General features: G+C 44.3%; 1 protein-coding gene across 3 annotated transcripts in view; it reads right to left on the reverse strand.

The window, feature by feature from the left end:
* The window catches only part of dmtf1 (cyclin D binding myb-like transcription factor 1), a 32756-nt gene extending 13559 nt beyond the window's left edge, over window positions 1-19197 (reverse strand). Inside the window, exons 1-2 of one of the 3 annotated variants that reach the window (XM_036972741.1) lie at window positions 18998-19197; window positions 13911-14017 (exon numbers count right to left, since the gene is read on the reverse strand). In XM_036972741.1, coding sequence (XP_036828636.1) covers window positions 13911-14016 — 106 coding nt within the window. In that variant the 5' untranslated portion in view covers window position 14017; window positions 18998-19197. The remainder of the gene's footprint in view (window positions 1-13910; window positions 14018-18997) is intronic. The other 2 variants (XM_036972739.1, XM_036972740.1) reach the window with 2 other exon arrangements.
* Between the last annotated feature and the right edge of the window lie 5200 nt (window positions 19198-24397).

Genomic DNA, 24397 nt, shown 5'->3' on the forward strand with positions numbered 1-24397 from the left:
GAGCAACCAGACGCTGCTGGTCTGTGGTGTGTAATGAGGAGCAACCAGACGCTGCTGGTCTGTGGTGTGTAATGAGGAGCAACCAGACGCTGCTGGTCTGTGGTGTGTAATGAGGAGCAACCAGATGCTGCTGGTCTGTGGTGTGTAATGAGGAGCAACCAGACGCTGCTGGTCTGTGGTGTGTAATGAGGAGCAACCAGACGCTGCTGGTCTGTGGTGTGTAATGAGGAGCAACCAGACGCTGCTGGTCTGTGGTGTGTAATGAGGAGCAACCAGACGCTGCTGGTCTGTGGTGTGTAATGAGGAGCAACCAGACGCTGCTGGTCTGTGGTGTGTAATGAGGAGCAACCAGACGCTGCTGGTCTGTGGTGTGTAATGAGGAGCAACCAGACGCTGCTGGTCTGTGGTGTGTAATGAGGAGCAACCAGACGCTGCTGGTCTGTGGTGTGTAATGAGGAGCAACCAGACGCTGCTGGTCTGTGGTGTGTAATGAGGAGCAACCAGATGCTGCTGGTCTGTGGTGTGTAATGAGGAGCAACCAGACGCTGCTGGTCTGTGGTGTGTAATGAGGAGCAACCAGACGCTGCTGGTCTGTGGTGTGTAATGAGGAGCAACCAGACGCTGCTGGTCTGTGGTGTGTAATGAGGAGCAACCAGACGCTGCACTTGACACATTTATGTAATTGCTTATTCTAGTTACTAATAAGCATGAACCCATTAAGAAAATTACTGTAAAAACTGTTAAATCCCTGCGGATTGATGAGGAATTTAAAAATTGTATGGTTGAGAGGGATGAGGCAAAAGGAATGACAAATAAGTCTGGCAGCCCAACTGATTGGCAAACGTACTGCAAATTAAGAAATCATGTGACTAAACTAAATAAAAATAAACTATACTATGAAACAAAAATGTATTTACATAAAGAATGATAGTAAAAAGCTTTGGAGCATCTTATATTACATTTTGGGAACAAAAGCCAACTCGGCTCCATCATTCATTGAATCAGATGGCTCATTCATCACAAAGCCCACTGATATTGCCAACTACTTTAATGACTTTTTCATTGGCAAGATAAGCAAATTTAGGGATGACATGCCAGCAACAAACGCTGACACTACACATCCAGGTATATCGGACCAAATTATGAAAGACAAGAATTGTACTTTTGAATTCCGTTAAGTCAGTATGGAAGAAGACATTCAACAAGCACAGCACTTACACAAATGACTGATGATTGGCTGATAGAAATTGATGATAAAATTATTGTGGGGGCTGTCTTGTTAGACTTCAGTGCAGATTTGGACATGATTAATCATAGTCTGCTGCTGGAAAGACATGTGTCATGGTTTTACAACCCTTACACCCCCCCCCCCCCCCCCCCCCCCCCGCTATAATGTGGATGAAGAGTTACCTGTCTAACAGAACACAGAGGTTGTTCTCTAATGGAATCCTCTCCAACATAATCCAGGTAGAATCAGGCATTCTCCAGGGCAGCTGTTTAGGACCCTTGCTGTTTTCAATTTTTACTAACGACATGCCACTGACTGAGTAAAGCCTGAGTTTCTATGTATGCGGATGACTCATTATACACATCAGCTACTACAGCGACTGAAATGACTGCAACACTCAACAAAGAGCTGCAGTTAGTTTCAGAGTGGGTGGCAAGGAATAAGTTAGCCCTAAATATGTCTAAAACTAAAAGCATTGTATTTGGAACAAAACACTCACTAAACCCCAACTAAATCTTGTAATAAATCACGTGGAAATTGAGCAAGTTGAGATGGCTAAACTTCTTGGAGTAACACTAGATTGTAAACTGTCATGGTCAAAACATGTTGATACAACAGTAGCTAAGATGGGGAGAAGTCTGTCCATAAGAAAGCTCTGCTCTACCTTCGTAACATCACTATCAACAAGGCAGGTCCTACAGGCCCTAGTTTCTACCTTCTTAACAACACTATCAACAAGGCAGGTCCTACAGGCCCTAGTTTCTACCTTCTTAGCATCACTATCAACAAGGCAGGTCCTACAGGCCCTAGTTTCTACCTTCTTAACAACACTATCAACAAGGCCGGTCCTACAGGCCCTAGTTTCTACCTTCTTAACAACACTTTCAACAAGGCAGGTCCTACAGGCCCTAGTTTCTACCTTCTTAACAGCACTATCAACAAGGCAGGTCCTACAGGCCCTAGTTTCTACCTTCTTAACAGCGCTATCAACAAGGCAGGTCCTACAGGCCCTAGTTTCTACCTTCTTAACAGCACTATCAACAAGGCAGGTCCTACAGGCCCTAGTTTCTACCTTCTTAACAGCACTATCAACAAGGCAGGTCCTACAGGCCCTAGTTTCTACCTTCTTAACAGCACTATCAACAAGGCAGGTCCTACAGGCCCTAGTTTCTACCTTCTTAACAGCATTATCAACAAGGCAGGTCCTACAGGCCCTGGTTTTGTCGCACCTTGACTACTGTTCAGTTGTATGGTCAGGTGCCACAAAAAAGGACTTAGGAACATTGCAGTTGGCACAGAACACTTGCACTTGGATGTACACAGAGAGCTAATATTAATACATATGCATGTCAATCTCTCCTGGCTGAAAGTGGATGAGAGATTGACTTCATCACTACTTGTTCGTGTAAGAGGTTGAATGTACCAAGCTGTCTGTTTAAAATATTTGCACACAGCTTGGACACCCATGCAAACCCCACCAGTCATGCCACCAGAGCTCTCTTCACAGTCCCCAAGTCCAGAACAGACTATGGGAAGCGCACAGTACTACATAGAGTCATGACTACATGGAACTCTATTCCACAGTACTACATAGAGTCATGACTACATGATACTCTATTCCACAGTACTACATAGAGCCATGACTACATGGAACTCTATTCCACAGTACTACATAGAGCCATGACTACATGGAACTCTATCCCACAGTACTACATAGAGCCATGACTACATGGAACTCTATTCCACAGTACTACATAGAGCCATGACTACATGGAACTCTATTCCACAGTACTACATAGAGCCATGACTACATGGAACTCTATTCCACAGTACTACATAGAGCCATGACTACATGGAACTCTATTCCACATCAGGTAACTGATGCAGCAGGAGAATCAGATCTAAAAAGGGGACTGTGAAGAGACACAAACAAAATGTACAGACACATGCATATGTATACAATGTGATATTGTTGTATGATGGTTTTATACATGTTGTATTGTAGATATGTAGCGGTGTAATAATGTTATACTGTTTTATCTGTAATGGAAGTGCTTTAATATGTCTGGACCCCAGGAAGAGTAGCTGCTGCCTTGGCAGGAAGTAATGGGGATCCATAATAAACCCCAGGAAGAGTAGCTGCTGCCTTGGCAGGAAGTAATGGGGATCCATAATAAACCCCAGGAAGAGTAGCTGCTGCCTTGGCAGGAAGTAATGGGGATCCATAATAAACCCCAGGAAGAGTAGCTGCTGCCTTGACAGGAACTAATGAGGATCCATAATAAACCCCAGGAAGAGTAGCTGCTGCCTTGGCAGGAAGTAATGGGGATCCATAATAAACCCCAGGAAGAGTAGCTGCTGCCTTGGCAGGAACTAATGAGGATCCATAATAAACCCCAGGAAGAGTAGCTGCTGCCTTGGCAGGAAGTAATGGGGATCCATAATAAACCCCAGGAAGAGTAGCTGCTGCCTTGACAGGAACTAATGAGGATCCATAATAAACCCCAGGAAGAGTAGCTGCTGCCTTGGCAGGAAGTAATGGGGATCCATAATAAACCCCAGGAAGAGTAGCTGCTGCCTTGACAGGAACTAATGAGGATCCATAATAAACCCCAGGAAGAGTAGCTGCTGCCTTGGCAGGAAGTAATGGGGATCCATAATAAACCCCAGGAAGAGTAGCTGCTGCCTTGGCAGGAAGTAATGGGGATCCATAATAAACCTCAGGAAGAGTAGCTGCTGCCTTGGCAGGAAGTAATGGGGATCCATAATAAACCCCAGGAAGAGTAGCTGCTGCCTTGGCAGGAAGTAATGGGGATCCATAATAAACCCCAGGAAGAGTAGCTGCTGTCTTGGCAGGAACTAATGGGGATCCATAATAAACACCAGGAGGAGTAGCTGCTGCCTGTGTAGGAACTAATGGGGATCCATAATAAACCCCAGGAAGAGTAGCTGCTGCCTTGGCAGGAAGTAATGGGGAAATACAAATACACTGTAGGACACCAGTTAACCCACTGTTCCCAGACCAGTTAACCCACTGTTCCTAGACCAGTTAACCCACTGTTCCTAGACCAGTTAACCCCACTGTTCCTAGACCAGATAACCCACTGTTCCTAGACCAGTTAACCCCACTGTTCCCAGACCAGTTAACCCACTGTTCCCAGACCAGTTAACCCACTGTTCCTAGACCAGTTAACCCCACTGTTCCTAGACCAGTTAACCCCACTGTTCCCAGACCAGTTAACCCACTGTTCCTAGACCAGTTAACCCCACTGTTCCTAGACCAGTTAACCCCACTGTTCCTAGACCAGTTAACCCCACTGTTCCTAGACCAGTTAACCCCACTGTTCCTAGACCAGTTAACCCCACTGTTCCTAGACCAGTTAACCCCACTGTTCCTAGACCAGTTAACCCACTGTTCCTAGACCAGTTAACCCACTGTTCCTAGACCAGTTAACCCACTGTTCCTAGACCAGTTAACCCACTGTTCCCAGACCAGTTAACCCACTGTTCCTAGACCAGTTAACCCCACTGTTCCTAGACCAGTTAACCCCACTGTTCCCAGACCAGTTAACCCCACTGTTCCTAGACCAGTTAACCCCACTGTTCCTAGACCAGTTAACCCCACTGTTCCCAGACCAGTTAACCCCACTGTTCCCAGACCAGTTAACCCCACTGTTCCTAGACCAGTTAACCCACTGTTCCTAGACCAGTTAACCCCACTGTTCCTAGACCAGTTAACCCCACTGTTCCTAGACCAGTTAACCCCACTGTTCCTAGACCAGTTAACCCCACTGTTCCTAGACCAGTTAACCCCACTGTTCCTAGACCAGTTAACCCCACTGTTCCCAGACCAGTTAACCCCACTGTTCCTAGACCAGTTAACCCCACTGTTCCTAGACCAGTTAACCCCACTGTTCCCAGACCAGTTAACCCCACTGTTCCTAGACCAGTTAACCCCACTGTTCCTAGACCAGTTAACCCCACTGTTCCTAGACCAGTTAACCCCACTGTTCCTAGACCAGTTAACCCACTGTTCCTAGACCAGTTAACCCACTGTTCCTAGACCAGTTAACCCACTGTTCCTAGACCAGTTAACCCACTGTTCCCAGACCAGTTAACCCACTGTTCCTAGACCAGTTAACCCCACTGTTCCTAGACCAGTTAACCCCACTGTTCCTAGACCAGTTAACCCCACTGTTCCTAGACCAGTTAACCCCACTGTTCCCAGACCAGTTAACCCACTGTTCCTAGACCAGTTAACCCCACTGTTCCTAGACCAGTTAACCCCACTGTTCCTAGACCAGTTAACCCCACTGTTCCTAGACCAGTTAACCCCACTGTTCCTAGACCAGTTAACCCCACTGTTCCTAGACCAGTTAACCCCACTGTTCCTAGACCAGTTAACCCCACTGTTCCTAGACCAGTTAACCCCACTGTTCCTAGACCAGTTAACCCCACTGTTCCTAGACCAGTTAACCCCACTGTTCCTAGACCAGTTAACCCACTGTTCCTAGACCAGTTAACCCACTGTTCCTAGACCAGTTAACCCCACTGTTCCTAGACCAGTTAACCCCACTGTTCCTAGACCAGTTAACCCCACTGTTCCTAGACCAGTTAACCCACTGTTCCCAGACCAGTTAACCCACTGTTCCACTGTTCCTAGACCAGTTAACCCACTGTTCCTAGACCAGTTAACCCACTGTTCCTAGACCAGTTAACCCACTGTTCCCAGACCAGTTAACCCACTGTTCCCAGACCAGTTAACCCACTGTTCCACTGTTCCTAGACCAGTTAACCCACTGTTCCTAGACCAGTTAACCCACTGTTCCTAGACCAGTTAACCCACTGTTCCCAGACCAGTTAACCCACTGTTCCCAGACCAGTTAACCCACTGTTCCCAGACCAGTTAACCCACTGTTCCTAGACCAGTTAACCCACTGTTCCTAGACCAGTTAACCCACTGTTCCTAGACCAGTTAACCCACTGTTCCACTGTTCCTAGACCAGTTAACCCACTGTTCCTAGACCAGTTAACCCACTGTTCCTAGACCAGTTAACCCACTGTTCCTAGACCAGTTAACCCACTGTTCCTAGACCAGTTAACCCACTGTTCCTAGACCAGTTAACCCACCGTTCCTAGACCAGTTAACCCACCGTTCCTAGACCAGTTAACCCACCGTTCCTAGACCAGTTAACCCACCGTTCCTAGACCAGTTAACCCACCGTTCCTAGACCAGTTAACCCACCGTTCCCAGACCAGTTAACCCACTGTTCCTAGACCAGTTAACCCACTGTTCCTAGACCAGTAAACCCACTGTTCCTAGACCAGTAAACCCACTGTTCCTAGACCAGTTAACCCACTGTTCCTAGACCAGTTAACCCACTGTTCCTAGACCAGTTAACCCACTGTTCCTAGACCAGTTAACCCACTGTTCCTAGACCAGTTAACCCACTGTTCCTAGACCAGTTAACCCACTGTTCCTAGACCAGTTAACCCACTGTTCCTAGACCAGTTAACCCACTGTTCCTAGACCAGTTAACCCACCGTTCCTAGACCAGTTAACCCACCGTTCCTAGACCAGTTAACCCACCGTTCCTAGACCAGTTAACCCACCGTTCCTAGACCAGTTAACCCACCGTTCCTAGACCAGTTAACCCACCGTTCCCAGACCAGTTAACCCACTGTTCCTAGACCAGTAAACCCACTGTTCCTAGACCAGTTAACCCACTGTTCCTAGACCAGTTAACCCACTGTTCCTCGACCAGTTAACCCACTGTTCCTAGACCAGTTAACCCACTGTTCCTAGACCAGTTAACCCACTGTTCCTAGGCCGTCATTGGAAATCAGAATGTGTTCTTAACAGACTTGTTAAATAAAGGTTACATTTTTTAAAAAAGTGATAAACACTGAGTATACAAAATATTATGAACACCTGCTCTTTCCATGACAGACTGACCAGGTGAAAGCTATGATCCCTTATTGATGTCACCTGTTAAATCCACTTCAATCAGTGTAGATGAAGGGGAGGAGACAGGTTGAAGAAGGATTTTTAAGCCTTGAGACAATGGAGACATGGATTGTGTCTGTGTGCCATTCAGAGGGTGAATAGACAAGACAACATGTTGAAGTGTTTGAACGGGTTATGGTAGTAGGTGCCAGGAACACCGGTTTGGGTCAAGAACTGCAACGTTGCTGGGGTTTTCACGCTCAACCGTTTCCTGTGTGTATCAAGAATAGTCCACCACCCAAAGGACGTCCAGCCAACTTTACACAGCTGTGGGAAGCATTGGCATGTCAACATGGGCCAACATCCTTGTGGAACTATTGACACCTTGTGGAGTCCACGACCCAATGAATTAAGGCTGTTGTGAGGGCAAAAGGAAGGGGGGGGGGGAGCAACTCCATATTAGGAAGGTGTTCCTAATGTTTGGTATACTCAGTGTAGTCGACCAGTCTGTCTATCCTGGCCTCTGTCCACCATTCGTAGTGACAATATAGTCTACCAGTCTGTTTACCCTGCCCTCTGTGGGACTCCACCAGCCCCATGATTACTGTATATATACCCAACATCAACGTATCTGTTAGTTGGGGGTCGGGGGGGGGGGGGGGGACTACACCAGCCCCATGATTACTGTATATATACCCAACATCAACGTGTCTGTTAGTTGGGGGTGGGGGGGGGGGGACTACACCAGCCCCATGATTACTGTATATATACCCAACATCAACGTGTCTGTTAGTTGGGGGTGGGGGTGGGACTACACCAGCCCCATGATTACTGTATATATACCCAACATCAACGTGTCTGTTAGTTGGGGGTCGGGGGGGGACTACACCAGCCCCATGATTACTGTATATATACCCAACATCAACGTGTCTGTTAGTTGGGGGTCGGGGGGGGACTACACCAGCCCCATGATTACTGTATATATACCCAACATCAACGTGTCTGTTAGTTGGGGGTCGGGGGGGGGGGGGGGGGGACTACACCAGCCCCATGATTACTGTATATATACCCAACATCAACGTGTCTGTTAGTTGGGGGTCGGGGGGGGACTACACCAGCCCCATGATTACTGTATATATACCCAACATCAACGTGTCTGTTAGTTGGGGGTCGGGGGGGGACTACACCAGCCCCATGATTACTGTATATATGTGATAACCTTTAGATGCTTGCAATGCGCAGTGATGGAAAAGTACTGTGTAAATGGAGATGTACTGCTTCAGTTCTCAGGCTGAGAGCTGCCTGCACCTGCTGATAGTCACCCAGCCTCAAGGCCGAGGCAGCAGAGAGAGAAACCACAGTCTGCACATGTTTTACTCATCTTAGATACTTTGTATCTAATCCAGTGCAACAATGTTAAGGTATGATTGACGGTAGGTTGTCCACACCAACTACTATAAGGAGCGTTGTCTCCTGTTTCACCACACAGATCTTTACTATAGACTAATGAGGTATTCTGTATGTGAATCTCTGTCTGCAATTGCATTTTATTACTAAAGAGTTTTATACCAAGGTTCCTGTGTCATCTATCTGAAAGACTGATAGTTGAAGGAAACTTACATGTTCCCATGTGGAAAATCATGAGAGCATTCAACATTGAAGTCGACTTTATAGGGGAGTCAAGACTGTCTGATCTACTAACCACCCTGCATCATAACTAACCACCCTGCATTATAAATGACCACCCTGCATTATAACTAACCACCCTGCATCATAACTAACCACCCTGCATCATAACTAACCACCCTGCATTATAACTAACCACCCTGCATCATAACTAACCACCCTGCATCATAACTAACCACCCTGCATCATAACTAACCACCCTGCATCATAACTAACCACCCTGCATCATAACTAACCACCCTGCATTATAACTAACCACCCTGCATTATAACTAACCACCCTGCATTATACATGACCACCCTGCATCATAACTAACCACCCTGCATTATAAATGACCACCCTGCATTATAACTAACCACCCTGCATTATAACTAACTACCCTGCATCATAACTAACCACCCTGCATCATAACTAACCACCCTGCATGATAAATGACCACCCTGCATTATAACTAACCACCCTGCATTATAAATGACTACCCTGCATTATAACTAACCCCCCTGCATCATAACTAACCACCCTGCATTATAAATGACCACCCTGCATTATAACTAAACACCCTGCATTATAACTAAACACCCTGCATCATAACTAACCACCCTGCATCATAACTAACCACCCTGCATTATAACTAACCACCCTGCATTATAACTAACCACCCTGCATTATAACTAACCACCCTGCATCATAACTAACCACCCTGCATTATAACTAACCACCCTGCATTATAACTAACCACCCTGCATTATAACTAACCACCCTGCATTATAACTAAACACCCTGCATCATAACTAACCACCCTGCATCATAACTAACCACCCTGCATTATAACTAACCACCCTGCATCATAACTAACCACCCTGCATCATAACTAACCACCCTGCATTATAAATAACCACCCTGCATTATAAATAACCACCCTGCATCATAACTAAACACCCTGCATCATAACTAACCACCCTGCATCATAACTAACCACCCTGCATTATAACTAACCACCCTGCATCATAACTAACCACCCTGCATTATAACTTACCACCCTGCATCATAACTAACCACCCTGCATCATAACTAACCACCCTGCATCATAACTAACCACCCTGCATTATAAATGACCACCCTGCATCATAACTAACCACCCTGCATCATAACTAACCACCCTGCATCATAACTAACCACCCTGCATCATAACTAACCACCCTGCATCATAAATGACCACCCTGCATCATAACTAACCACCCTGCATCATAACTAATCATAACTAACCACCCTGCATCATAACTAACCACCCTGCATCATAACTAACCACCCTGCATCATAAGTAACCACCCTGCATCATAACTAACCACCCTGCATCATAACTAACCACCCTGCATCATAACTAACCACCCTGCATCATAACTAAACACCCTGCATCATAACTAACCACCCTGCATCATAACTAACCACCCTGCATTATAAATGACCACCCTGCATTATAACTAACCACCCTGCATTATAAATGACTACCCTGCATTATAACTAACCCCCCTGCATCATAACTAACCACCCTGCATTATAAATGACCACCCTGCATTATAACTAAACACCCTGCATTATAACTAAACACCCTGCATCATAACTAACCACCCTGCATCATAAATAACCACCCTGCATCATAACTAAACACCCTGCATCATAACTAACCACCCTGCATCATAACTAACCACCCTGCATTATAAATGACCACCCTGCATTATAACTAACCACCCTGCATCATAACTAACCACCCTGCATCATAACTAACCACCCTGCATTATAACTAACCACCCTGCATCATAACTAACCACCCTGCATCATAACTAACCACCCTGCATCATAACTAACCACCCTGCATCATAACTAACCACCCTGCATCATAACTAACCACCCTGCATTATAACTAACCACCCTGCATTATAACTAACCACCCTGCATTATACATGACCACCCTGCATCATAACTAACCACCCTGCATTATAAATGACCACCCTGCATTATAACTAACCACCCTGCATTATAACTAACTACCCTGCATCATAACTAACCACCCTGCATCATAACTAACCACCCTGCATGATAAATGACCACCCTGCATTATAACTAACCACCCTGCATTATAAATGACTACCCTGCATTATAACTAACCCCCCTGCATCATAACTAACCACCCTGCATTATAAATGACCACCCTGCATTATAACTAAACACCCTGCATTATAACTAAACACCCTGCATCATAACTAACCACCCTGCATCATAACTAACCACCCTGCATTATAACTAACCACCCTGCATTATAACTAACCACCCTGCATTATAACTAACCACCCTGCATCATAACTAACCACCCTGCATTATAACTAACCACCCTGCATTATAACTAACCACCCTGCATTATAACTAAACACCCTGCATCATAACTAACCACCCTGCATCATAACTAACCACCCTGCATTATAACTAACCACCCTGCATCATAACTAACCACCCTGCATCATAACTAACCACCCTGCATTATAAATAACCACCCTGCATTATAAATAACCACCCTGCATCATAACTAAACACCCTGCATCATAACTAACCACCCTGCATCATAACTAACCACCCTGCATTATAACTAACCACCCTGCATCATAACTAACCACCCTGCATTATAACTTACCACCCTGCATCATAACTAACCACCCTGCATCATAACTAACCACCCTGCATCATAACTAACCACCCTGCATTATAAATGACCACCCTGCATCATAACTAACCACCCTGCATCATAACTAACCACCCTGCATCATAACTAACCACCCTGCATCATAACTAACCACCCTGCATCATAACTAACCACCCTGCATCATAAATGACCACCCTGCATCATAACTAACCACCCTGCATCATAACTAATCATAACTAACCACCCTGCATCATAACTAACCACCCTGCATCATAACTAACCACCCTGCATCATAAGTAACCACCCTGCATCATAACTAACCACCCTGCATCATAACTAACCACCCTGCATCATAACTAACCACCCTGCATCATAACTAAACACCCTGCATCATAACTAACCACCCTGCATCATAACTAACCACCCTGCATTATAAATGACCACCCTGCATTATAACTAACCACCCTGCATTATAAATGACTACCCTGCATTATAACTAACCCCCCTGCATCATAACTAACCACCCTGCATTATAAATGACCACCCTGCATTATAACTAAACACCCTGCATTATAACTAAACACCCTGCATCATAACTAACCACCCTGCATCATAACTAACCACCCTGCATTATAACTAACCACCCTGCATTATAACTAACCACCCTGCATCATAACTAACCACCCTGCATTATAACTAACCACCCTGCATTATAACTAACCACCCTGCATTATAAATAACCACCCTGCATCATAACTAAACACCCTGCATCATAACTAACCACCCTGCATTATAACTAACCACCCTGCATCATAAGTAACCACCCTGCATCATAACTAACCACCCTGCATCATAACTAACCACCCTGCATCATAACTAACCACCCTGCATCATAACTAAACACCCTGCATCATAACTAACCACCCTGCATCATAACTAACCACCCTGCATTATAAATGACCACCCTGCATTATAAATGACCACCCTGCATTATAACTAACCACCCTGCATTATAAATGACTACCCTGCATTATAACTAACCCCCCTGCATCATAACTAACCACCCTGCATTATAAATGACCACCCTGCATTATAACTAACCACCCTGCATTATAACTAACCACCCTGCATTATAAATAACCACCCTGCATCATAACTAAACACCCTGCATCATAACTAACCACCCTGCATCATAACTAACCACCCTGCATCATAACTAACCACCCTGCATCATAACTAAACACCCTGCATTATAACTAACCACCCTGCATCATAAATAACCACCCTGCATCATAAATAACCACCCTGCATCATAACTAACCACCCTGCATCATAACTAACCACCCTGCATCATAACTAACCACCCTGCATCATAACTAACCACCCTGCATCATAACTAACCACCCTGCATCATAAATAACCACCCTGCATCATAACTAACCACCCTGCATCATAACTAACCACCCTGCATCATAACTAACCACCCTGCATTATAACTAACCACCCTGCATTATAACTAACCACCCTGCATCATAACTAACCACCCTGCATCATAACTAAACACCCTGCATTATAACTAACCACCCTGCATCATAAATAACCACCCTGCATTATAACTAACCACCCTGCATTATAAATAACCACCCTGCATTATAAATAACCACCCTGCATTATAACTAACCCCCCTGCATTATAACTAACCACCCTGCATTATAACTAACCACCCTGCATTATAACTAACCACCCTGCATTATAACTAACCACCCTGCATCATAAATAACCACCCTGCATCATAACTAACCACCCTGCATCATAACTAACCACCCTGCATTATAACTAACCACCCTGCATCATAAATAACCACCCTGCATTATAACTAACCACCCTGCATTATAACTAACCACCCTGCATCATAAATAACCACCCTGCATCATAAATAACCACCCTGCATCATAACTAAACACCCTGCATCATAACTAACCACCCTGCATCATAAATAACCCCCCTGCATCATAACTAACCACCCTGCATCATAACTAACCACCCTGCATCATAACTAACCACCCTGCATCATAACTAATCATAACTAACCACCCTGCATTATAACTAACCACCCTGCATTATAACTAACCACCCTGCATTATAACTAACCACCCTGCATCATAACTAACCACCCTGCATCATAACTAACCACCCTGCATCATAACTAACCACCCTGCATTATAAATAACCACCCTGCATCATAACTAACCACTCTGCATCATAATGTGCGTGTTACCGTGTGGAAGATAATGTGTGTGTTACCGTGTGGAAGATAATGTGTGTGTTACCGTGTGGAAGATAATGTGTGTTACCGTGTGGAGGACAGTGTAGTATGATGCTGCCGTCGCTGTCCTGGGTGAGAGTGACCGAGTTGACAGACTCCAGGGTCACAGAGTCCTCGTCTTCCCCCGTGCTCATACTGAAACACACACACACACACACACTTCAACTATACTGATAGCATGCGTGTCAAGAAAGATATGCCATTAATTTATAATAGTTGACCACATTTAGATGGGCAGTACAACAAGGAAATAGGACACAAGAAAATAGGACACAAGGAGGCCCCAGATCTGGATCAGTGAATCTCTCTCAACTGAGTCAAATATAACAAACTGTGTGCTTGAATTAGAGGTGAACTGATTAATCGGAATGGCCAATTAATTAGGGCATATTTAAAGTTTTCCTAACCATTTGGAAATCAGTATTTTTGGGCGCCGATTTCCGATAATTATATATATATATACACACACATTTTATTTTTTTGTAGACATTTTATTTAACTAGGCAAGTCAGTTAAGAAGACATTCTTATTTTCAATGACGGCCTACTGTGGGTTAACTGCCTTGTTCAGGGGCAGAACGACAGATTTTCACCTTGTCAGCTCAGGGGTCCAATCTTGCAACCGCAGTTAACTAGTCCAACGCTCTAACCATTGCACTCCACGAGTAGCCTGCCTGTTACGCGAATGTAGTAGAAGCCAAGGTAAATTGCTAGCTAGCATTAAACTTATCTTATAAAAAACAATCAATCATAATCACTAGTTATAACTACTGATCCAGTTTAGCAGGCAATATTAACCAGGTGAAATTGTGTAATTTCTCTTGCGTTCATTGCACGCAGAGTCAGGGTATATGCAACAGTTTGGGCTGCCTGGCTCATTGCGAACTAATTTGCCAGAATTTTACGTAATTATGACATAACATTGAAGGTTGTGCAATGTAACAAGAATATTTAGACTTAGGGATGCCACCCGTTAGATAAAATACCGAACGGTTCCGTATTTCACTGAAATAATAAACGTTTTGTTTTCAAAATGATAGTTTCCGGATTCGATCATATTAATGACCAAAGGCTCGTATTTCTGTGTGTTATTATGTTATAATTAAGTCTGATTTGATAGAGCAGTCTGACTGAGCAGCAGCAGGCCCGTAATCATTCATTCAAACAGCACTTTCGTGTGTTTTGCCAGCAGCTCTTTGCAAGCAGAGCGCTGTTTATGATTTCAAGCCTATCAGCCTAATGGCTGGTGTAACCAATGTGAAATGGCTAGCTAGTTAGCTGGGTGTGCGCTAATACTGTTTCAAACGTCACTCGCTTTTAGATTTGGAGTAGTTGTTCCCCTTGCGCTGCAAGGGCCGCGGCTTTTGTGGAGCGATGGGTAATGATGCTTCGAGTGTGGCTGTTGTCGATGTGTTCTTGGTTCGAGCCCAGGTAGGGGCGAGGAGGGGGACGGAAGCTATACTGTTACACTGGCAATACTAAAGTGCCTATAAGAACATCCAATAGTCAAAGGTATATGAAATACAAACGGTATAGAGAGAAATAGTCCTATAAATACTATATTAACTACAACCTAAAACCTCTTACCTTGGAATATTGAAGTCTCATGTTAAAAGGAACATGTTCTCATGTTCTGATCAAGGAACTGAAACATTAGCTTTTTTACATGGCACATATTTTTACATGGCACATATTACTTTCTTCTCCAACACTTTGTTTTTGCATTATTTAAACCAAATTGAACATGTTTCATTATTTATTTGAGGCTAAATTGATTTTATTTATGTTTTATATTAAGTTAAAATAAGTGTTAATTCAGTATTGTTGTAATTGTCATTATTACAAATAAAAAATTAATCGGTATTGGCTTTTTTGATCCTCCAATAATCGGTATCGGCGTTGAAACATAATCTGTCAACCTCTACTGTGAATACCATGTAGCTAGCTGAGCCTGTGAATACCGTGTAGCTAGCTGAGCCTGTGAATACCGTGTAGCTAGCTGAGCCTGTGAATACCGTGTAGCTAGCTGAGCCTGTGAATACCGTGTAGCTAGCTGAGCCTGAGAATATTGTGTAGCTAGCTGAGCCTGAGAATATAATGTAGCTAGCTGAGCCTATATATCATGTAGCTAGCTGAGCCTGTGCATACCATGTAGCTAGCTGAACCTGTGCATATCATGTAGCTCGCTGAGCCTGTGGATACCATGTAGCTAGCTGAGCCTGTGAATACCATGTAGCTAGCTGAGCCTGTGAATACCGTGTAGCTAGCTGAGCCTGTGAATACCGTGTAGCTAGCAGAGCCTGAGAATATTGTGTAGCTAGCTGAGCCTGTGAATACTGTGTAGCTAGCTGAGCCTGTGAATACCGTGTAGCTAGCTGAGCTTGTGAATATCATGTAGCTAACTGAGCCTATATATATCATGTAGCTAGCTGAGCCTGAGAATATCATGTAGCTAGCTGAGCCTACGCATATCATGTAGCTAGCTGAGCCTGTGAATACCATGTAGCTAGCTAGCTGAGCCTGTGAATACCATGTAGCTAGCAGAGCCTGAGAATATTGTGTAGCTAGCTGAGCCTGTGAATACCGTGTAGCTAGCTGAGCCTGTGAATACCGTGTAGCTAGCTGAGCCTGAGAATATTGTGTAGCTAGCTGAGCCTGTGAATACCGTGTAGCTAGCTGAGCCTGTGAATACTGTGTAGCTAGCAGAGCCTGAGAATATTGTGTAGCTAGCTGAGCCTGTGAATACCGTGTAGCTAGCTGAGCCTGTGAATACCATGTAGCTAGCTGAGCTTGTGAATATCATGTAGCTAGCTGAGCCTGTGAATACCATGTAGCTAGCTAGCTGAGCCTGTGAATACCATGTAGTTAGCTGAGCCTGTGAATACCATGTAGCTAGCTGAGCCTATATATATATCATGTAGCTAGCTGAGCCTGTGAATACCATGTAGCTAGCTGAGCCTACGCATATCATGTAGCTAGCTGAGCCTGTGGATACCATGTAGCTAGCTGAGCCTGTGAATACCATGTAGCTAGCTGAGCCTGTGAATACCGTGTAGCTAGCTGAGCCTGTGAATACCGTGTAGCTAGCAGAGCCTGAGAATATTGTGTAGCTAGCTGAGCCTGTGAATACTGTGTAGCTAGCTGAGCCTGTGAATACCGTGTAGCTAGCTGAGCTTGTGAATATCATGTAGCTAACTGAGCCTATATATCATGTAGCTAGCTGAGCCTGAGAATATCATGTAGCTAGCTGAGCCTACGCATATCATGTAGCTAGCTGAGCCTGTGAATACCATGTAGCTAGCTAGCTGAGCCTGTGAATACCATGTAGCTAGCAGAGCCTGAGAATATTGTGTAGCTAGCTGAGCCTGTGAATACCGTGTAGCTAGCTGAGCCTGTGAATACCGTGTAGCTAGCTGAGCCTGAGAATATTGTGTAGCTAGCTGAGCCTGTGAATACCGTGTAGCTAGCTGAGCCTGTGAATACCGTGTAGCTAGCAGAGCCTGAGAATATTGTGTAGCTAGCTGAGCCTGTGAATACCGTGTAGCTAGCTGAGCCTGTGAATACCATGTAGCTAGCTGAGCTTGTGAATATCATGTAGCTAGCTGAGCCTGTGAATACCATGTAGCTAGCTAGCTGAGCCTGTGAATACCATGTAGTTAGCTGAGCCTGTGAATACCATGTAGCTAGCTGAGCCTATATATATATCATGTAGCTAGCTGAGCCTGTGAATACCATGTAGCTAGCTGAGCCTACGCATATCATGTAGCTAGCTGAGCCTGTGCATATCATATAGCTCGTTGAGCTTGTGCATATCATATAGCTCGCTGAGCCTGTGAATACCATGTAGCTAGCAGAGCCTGAGAATATTGTGTAGCTAGCTGAGCCTGTGAATACCGTGTAGCTAGCTGAGCCTGTGAATACCGTGTAGCTAGCTGAGCCTGAGAATATTGTGTAGCTAGCTGAGCCTGTGAATACCGTGTAGCTAGCTGAGCCTGTGAATACCGTGTAGCTAGCAGAGCCTGAGAATATTGTGTAGCTAGCTGAGCCTGTGAATACCGTGTAGCTAGCTGAGCCTGTGAATACCATGTAGCTAGCTGAGCTTGTGAATATCATGTAGCTAGCTGAGCCTGTGAATACCATGTAGCTAGCTGAGCCTGTGAATACCATGTAGTTAGCTGAGCCTGTGAATACCATGTAGCTAGCTGAGCCTATATATATATCATGTAGCTAGCTGAGCCTGTGAATACCATGTAGCTAGCTGAGCCTACGCATATCATGTAGCTAGCTGAGCCTGTGCATATCATATAGCTCGTTGAGCTTGTGCATATCATATAGCTCGCTGAGCCTGTGCATATCATGTAGCTAGCTGAGCCTGTGGATACCATGTTGGGTAGCTTGTTTAGCCCCAGATCAGTGCATGACAGGAGAAGAGACGAGTGAAGGACACCAACTAACTAATAAGAATGAGATGCACCCAGTCGTTGTCGTGGTACCAGCTAGCTAATGCACTTTGGCTAAAACACGAATTATTTAGCTAGCCTCGTTCGTTCAGTAAGGCTTTTATAGTTACGGCTGTGTCTTAGTCAAAAACAGAGGCTTTACAATAACGGCTAAATCAAATAAAAATGTATTTGTCACATGCTTCGTAAACAACAGGTGTAGACTAACAGTGACAAAATAATGAGGAATAAATAGACAATGAGTAACGATAACTTGGCCATATACACAGGGTACCGAGTCAATGAGCAGGGAGGGGTACGAGGTTATTGAAGTAGATAGGTACATACAGGTAGGGGTAACGTTACTAGGCAACAGGATAGATAAAACAGTAGCAGCAACGTATACATGATTACACAACCAGGCCCTGTGCTGGTCGTTAGCCAGAGCACATCATGCGAACTAGCTAGCATGCCAGCTAAATGAAACAAGGCGAAAAGTCTCCGACGCCATGTTAGATCAGAAATTGTAGCTTGTGGTGTCTACGCAGGGTCGACATTTCAGCGTTGTTATTGTGTTGTGTTTATGTTGCAGCCCGTTTCATCATTGGCTCTATCTTTTTTTTACCACATCGAGCCCCAAGCACAATCTGAATTATACGTTTGATTTTGTTACTTACTTCCTGTTTTTGGTCCGGGCACTTCGGAGAGACCAGGATGGAGGCAAATGCCAGGATGGAGAACCACTCTGGTGGGGTTTCCGCTAGATAACACAGCCACAAAGGCGAAATCGTAAAAAATCGTGAAAAAAAGGTCTTCATTTCATGTTAGGGCTAGGTATGAGGTTAGCAGTGTTCGTTTAAAACCAGAGTTTAAGAAGATATTTTGTCGAAATAGGCGGGGGTTATGACTTTGTGGCTGTGTTAACTAGTGACTACCCTCTGGTAGAGAAGGCATGAGGGTTGCCAGATAAGGTCAGAAAAACAAAGTTTCTTCAGTTGCTTTGGTCAGAGAGGAAGAGGCAAAGTGAGACGTTTTACTTCGCCCGAAATCTGTCCACGATAAATAAGAATACGAATTGAGAAATGTTCATATAGAGGCCAATGAGTGTCAAATTTGGTCAACAAAAAAGGTAATTGCTAATTTGCTATGTGAGGCTTATTTGATTCAATATACGTTTCGTAATGGTTGACCTAAAGTGTTACCAATGCACTGATATAGGTGGAAGTGTCGCATTTCAGCAACTTTAAAAAATGACATTGCCATTGAGGGATTTTAAATTAGTCAACTGGGTGGGGATTTCTATTAGTTGAAGGCAATCAGCATATGGAGAATAAAATTGACTACTTTAAAATGGAGATGGCCTTAATGGCGATGCCCATGCTGTCACAGATGCTACAATGGCACAGATACAAAGATGAGTCCTCTATCTCTCTCTATGGCCTGTTGTTCACCGGTATTTTCCCTCTCATTGGCTATAATGGTCCTACTGATCTTTCCTCCTCCCATCTGCCTTCCATCTTTTAGGACATGTATTTCCATTGTAAGAGCAGTCAATCGACTATATTGTCAATATAAAAGACAATCTTTGCTTTGGTTCAAATCTAAAGGTGTCCAACAAACTAAAGGTCTCCAAACTGTTAACGGATATCAACAAAATAAAATGGAACATTTGTTTATGATTTTGTAGTGGGACAACCTTTACACCTATACATTTGCAAAAAAATGTACTTATCTGGCAACCCGGAGCATTCACATTGCTCTATTGTCAGTCATCTGACTATAATCATTTTCGCTATAAACGATTTTTGAAAGAGCTCCAACATGTAGGAGAGAAAGTATATAGAAATCACATATTTGATAAATAATAAATATTGTATTATGGAGGATTCTGTGTTAAATATTGTATTATGGAGGATTCTGTGTTAACTCATTTGCAGCTGGCAATCAGCTCAGACACACACCTGATCCCATCAAATACCAAGTGGAATAAGGCATTTGATTGTGATTTATTGGAAGGAAAGCTTGGAGAAAATACATCAATGGACACAGTATTACAATTCAATAGATTTTATTTGTGTAAATATAATAAGGCTTTAACAGAGGATTTGAAAGGATGGATAAACTGAAATAACTGAAATATGATTTATTATATTTTCCATCTCTTGTTCTCTCGTGTGCATGTTATAATTAAGGATCCCATTTAGTTCCTGCCAAGGCATCAGCTACACTTCCTGAGGTTTATTATGGATCCTCATTAGTTCCTGCCAAGGCAGCAGCTACTCTTCCTGGGGTTTATTATGGATCCCCATTAGTTCCTGCCACGGCAGCAGCTACTCTTCCTGAGGTCCAGCAACATTAAGGCAGTTATATACTTTAAAGGCGGCCGAAGGAGGAATTGGCTTTGGGGGTGACCAGTGAAATATACCTGCTGGAGCACGTACTACGGGTGGGTGCTGCTATGGTGACCAGTGAGCTGAGATAAGGCAGGGATTTACCTAGCAAAGACTTATAGATGACCTGGAGCCAGTGGGTTTGGCGACAAATATGAAGCGAGGGCCAGCCAACGAGAGCATACAGGCCGCAGTAGTGGGTAGTATATGGGGCTTTGGTGATAAAATGGATGGCACTGTGATAGCAAATTGGATGCAGTCTGAGTAGAGTGTTGGAGGCTATTTTGTAAATTACATCGCCGAAGTCAAGGATCGGTAGGATAGTCAGTTTTACGAGACTATGTTTGGCAGCATGAGTGAAGGATGCTTTGTTGAGAAATAGGAAGCCAATTCTAGATTTAATTTTGGATTGGAGATGTTTGATGTGAGTCTGGAAGGAGAGTTTACAGTCTAACCAGACACCTAAGTATTTGTAGTTGTCCACATATTCTAAGTCAGAACCGTCCAGAGTAGTGATGCTGGACAGGCGGGCAGGTGTGGACAGCGATCGGTTGAAGAGCATGCATTTAGTTTTACTTGCATTTAAGAGCAGTTGGTGGCCACGGAAGGAGAGTTGTATGGCATTGAAGCTCGTCTGGAGGTTAGTTAACACAGTGTCCAAGGAGGGTCCAGAAGTACACAGAATGGTGTCGTCTGCGTAGAGGTGGATCAGAGAATCACCAGCAGCAAGAGAGACATCATTGATATATACAGAGAAAAGAGTCGCCCTGAGGATTGAACCCTGTGGCACCCCCATAGAGACTGGCAGAGATCCGGACAACAGGCCCTCCGATTTGACACACTGAACTCTGTCTGAGAAGTAGTTGGTGAACCAGGCGAGGCAGTCATTTGAGAAACCAAGGCTGTTGAGTCTGCCGATAAGAATGTGGTGATTGACAGAATCGAAAGCCTTGGCCAGGTCGATGAATACAGCTGCACAGTATTGTCTCTCATCGATGGCGGTTATGATATCATTTAGGACCTTGAGGGTGGCTGAGGTGCACCCATGACCAGCTCGGAAACCAGATTGCATAGCGGAGAAGGTACCTGTGAATACCATGTAGCTAGCTCAGCCTGTGAATACCATGTAGGGTAGCTGTGAATACAATGTAGGGTAGCTGTGAATATCATGTAGCTTGTTGTGAATATCATGTAGGGTAGCTGTGAATACAATGTAGGGTAGCTGTGAATATCATGTAGCTTGTTGTGAATATCATGTAGGGTAGCTGTGAATACCATGTAGGGTAGCTGTGAATACCATGTAGGGTAGCTGTGATTACCATGTAGGGTAGCTGTGAATATCGTGTAGGGTAGCTGTGAATATCATGTAGGGTAGCTGTGAATACCATGTAGGTAGCTGTGAATATCATGTAGGGTAGCTGTGAATACCATGTAGGTAGCTGTGAATACCATGTAGGGTAGCAGTGAATATCATGTAGCTTGTTGTGAATACCATGTAGGGTAGCTGTGAATATCATGTAGGGTAGCTGTGAATACCATGTAGGTAGCTGTGAATATCATGTAGGGTAGCTGTGAATATCATGTAGGGTAGCTGTGAATATCATGTAGGGTAGCTGTGAATATCATGTAGGGTAGCTGTGAAGATCATGTAGGGTAGCTGTGAATATCATGTAGGGTAGCTGTGAATACCATGTAGGTAGCTGTGAATATCATGTAGGGTAGCTGTGAATATCATGTAGGGTAGCTGTGAATACCATGTAGGTAGCTGTGAATACCATGTAGGGTAGCAGTGAATATCATGTAGCTTGTTGTGAATATCATGTTGGGTAGCTGTGTATACCATGTAGGGTAGCAGATAATATCATGTAGCTTGTTGTGAATATCATGTAGGGTAGCTGTGAATATCATGTAGCTTGTTGTGAATATCATGTGGGGTAGCTGTGAATATCATGTAGCTTGTTGTGAATATCATGTGGGGTAGCTGTGAATATCATGTGGGGTATTCTGGGTTGGCGCCCCCCCTTGGGTTGTGCCGTGGCGGAGATCTTTGTGGGCTATACTCGGCCTTGTCTCAGGATGGTAAGTTGGTGGTTGAAGATATCCCTCTAGTGGTGTGGGGGCTGTGCTTTGGCAAAGTGGGTGGGGTTATATCCTTCCTGTTTGCCCTGTCCGGGGGTGTCCTCGGATGGGGCCACAGTGTCTCCTGACCCCTCCTGTCTCAGCCTCCAGTATTTATGCTGCAGTAGTTTATGTGTCGGGGGCTAGGGTCAGTTTGTTATATCTGGAGTACTTCTCCTGTCCTATTCGGTGTCCTGTGTGAATTTAAGTGTGCTCTCTCTAATTCTCTCTTTCTTTCTCTCTCTCGGAGGACCTGAGCCCTAGGACCATGCCTCAGGACTACCTGACATGATGACTCCTTGCTGTCCCCAGTCCACCTGGCCGTGCTGCTGCTCCAGTTTCAACTGTTCTGTCTTATTATTATTTGACCATGCTGGTCATTTATGAACATTTGAACATCTTAGCCATGTTCTGTTATAATCTCTACCCAGCACAGCCAGAAGAGGACTGGCCACCCCACGTAGCCTGGTTCCTCTCTAGGTTTCTTCCTAGGTTTTGGCCTTTCTAGGGAGTTTTTCCTGGCCACCGTGCTTCTACACCTGCATTGCTTGCTGTTTGGGGTTTTAGGCTGGGTTTCTGTACAGCACTTTGAGATATCAGCTGATGTACTGTTAGATTTGCGTCAATTCGAATCTGGTATCAGGATAAATATGACAATGAGTCACCGATTGTATGCTATGTATTTTTTATTAGCTAAGCAATAAGTGGTAAATGCAATTTTCGTATATACGGGCTCTCTGTCCCACCTCGCAGGGCAAAACAGAGAACTGACTTGTTCCTGACAAAGATATTATAATATACCCTGATGACAGTAGTAGTTCCTGCTTCCGAGCCAGAGTAGAGACTGGGCGTGGTTTAGACTCACCCAGCCTATCGTTGATTGTTGTCGTACGAGCTGGTACCAGCCCCCGGGCGCTCCAGTTGATAGATGTAACTTGCTGTGAAGAATATCTATGCGCTCATGCTCGATACCGTTATCTCGCACCTGGCTCCTGTTATCTAACAAAAGACCGTTTGTTCTCGCAACACTGCGTTCTGAATGTGCCCCCCCAACTCATTGCACAGTTCCTGTCTTCATGTTATTCTGTATTTTTCCATCATGAGAAAGGCCCATGGCCCTGAAACTGTTAACAATGTTTCAAGTCAGCTATGTTGCAAAACACATACATACATCCACACAAGCCAACAGCAGATAATATTCAATCACATATATGGTAACGGGCTATAGTGCATAACACAGAATCCTCATAGTACGAAGGGCTATATAAATCAATTTCATTTGAGGTAGCTGTGAATATCATGTAGCTTGTTGTGAATATCATGTGGGGTAGCTGTGAATATCATGTGGGGTAGCTGTGAATACCATGTAGCTTGTTGTGAATATCATGTAGCTTGTTGTGAATATCATGTGGGGTAGCTGTGAATATCATGTAGCTTGTTGTGAATACCATGTAGCTTGTTGTGAATATCATGTAGCTTGTTGTGAATATCATGTGGGGTAGCTGTGAATACCATGTAGCTTGTTGTGAATATCATGTGGGGTAGCTGTGAATACCATGTAGCTTGTTG

This window comes from Oncorhynchus mykiss, unplaced genomic scaffold, assembly GCF_013265735.2.
Source record: "Oncorhynchus mykiss isolate Arlee unplaced genomic scaffold, USDA_OmykA_1.1 un_scaffold_191, whole genome shotgun sequence".
Classification (NCBI taxonomy): Eukaryota; Metazoa; Chordata; class Actinopteri; order Salmoniformes; family Salmonidae; genus Oncorhynchus; species Oncorhynchus mykiss.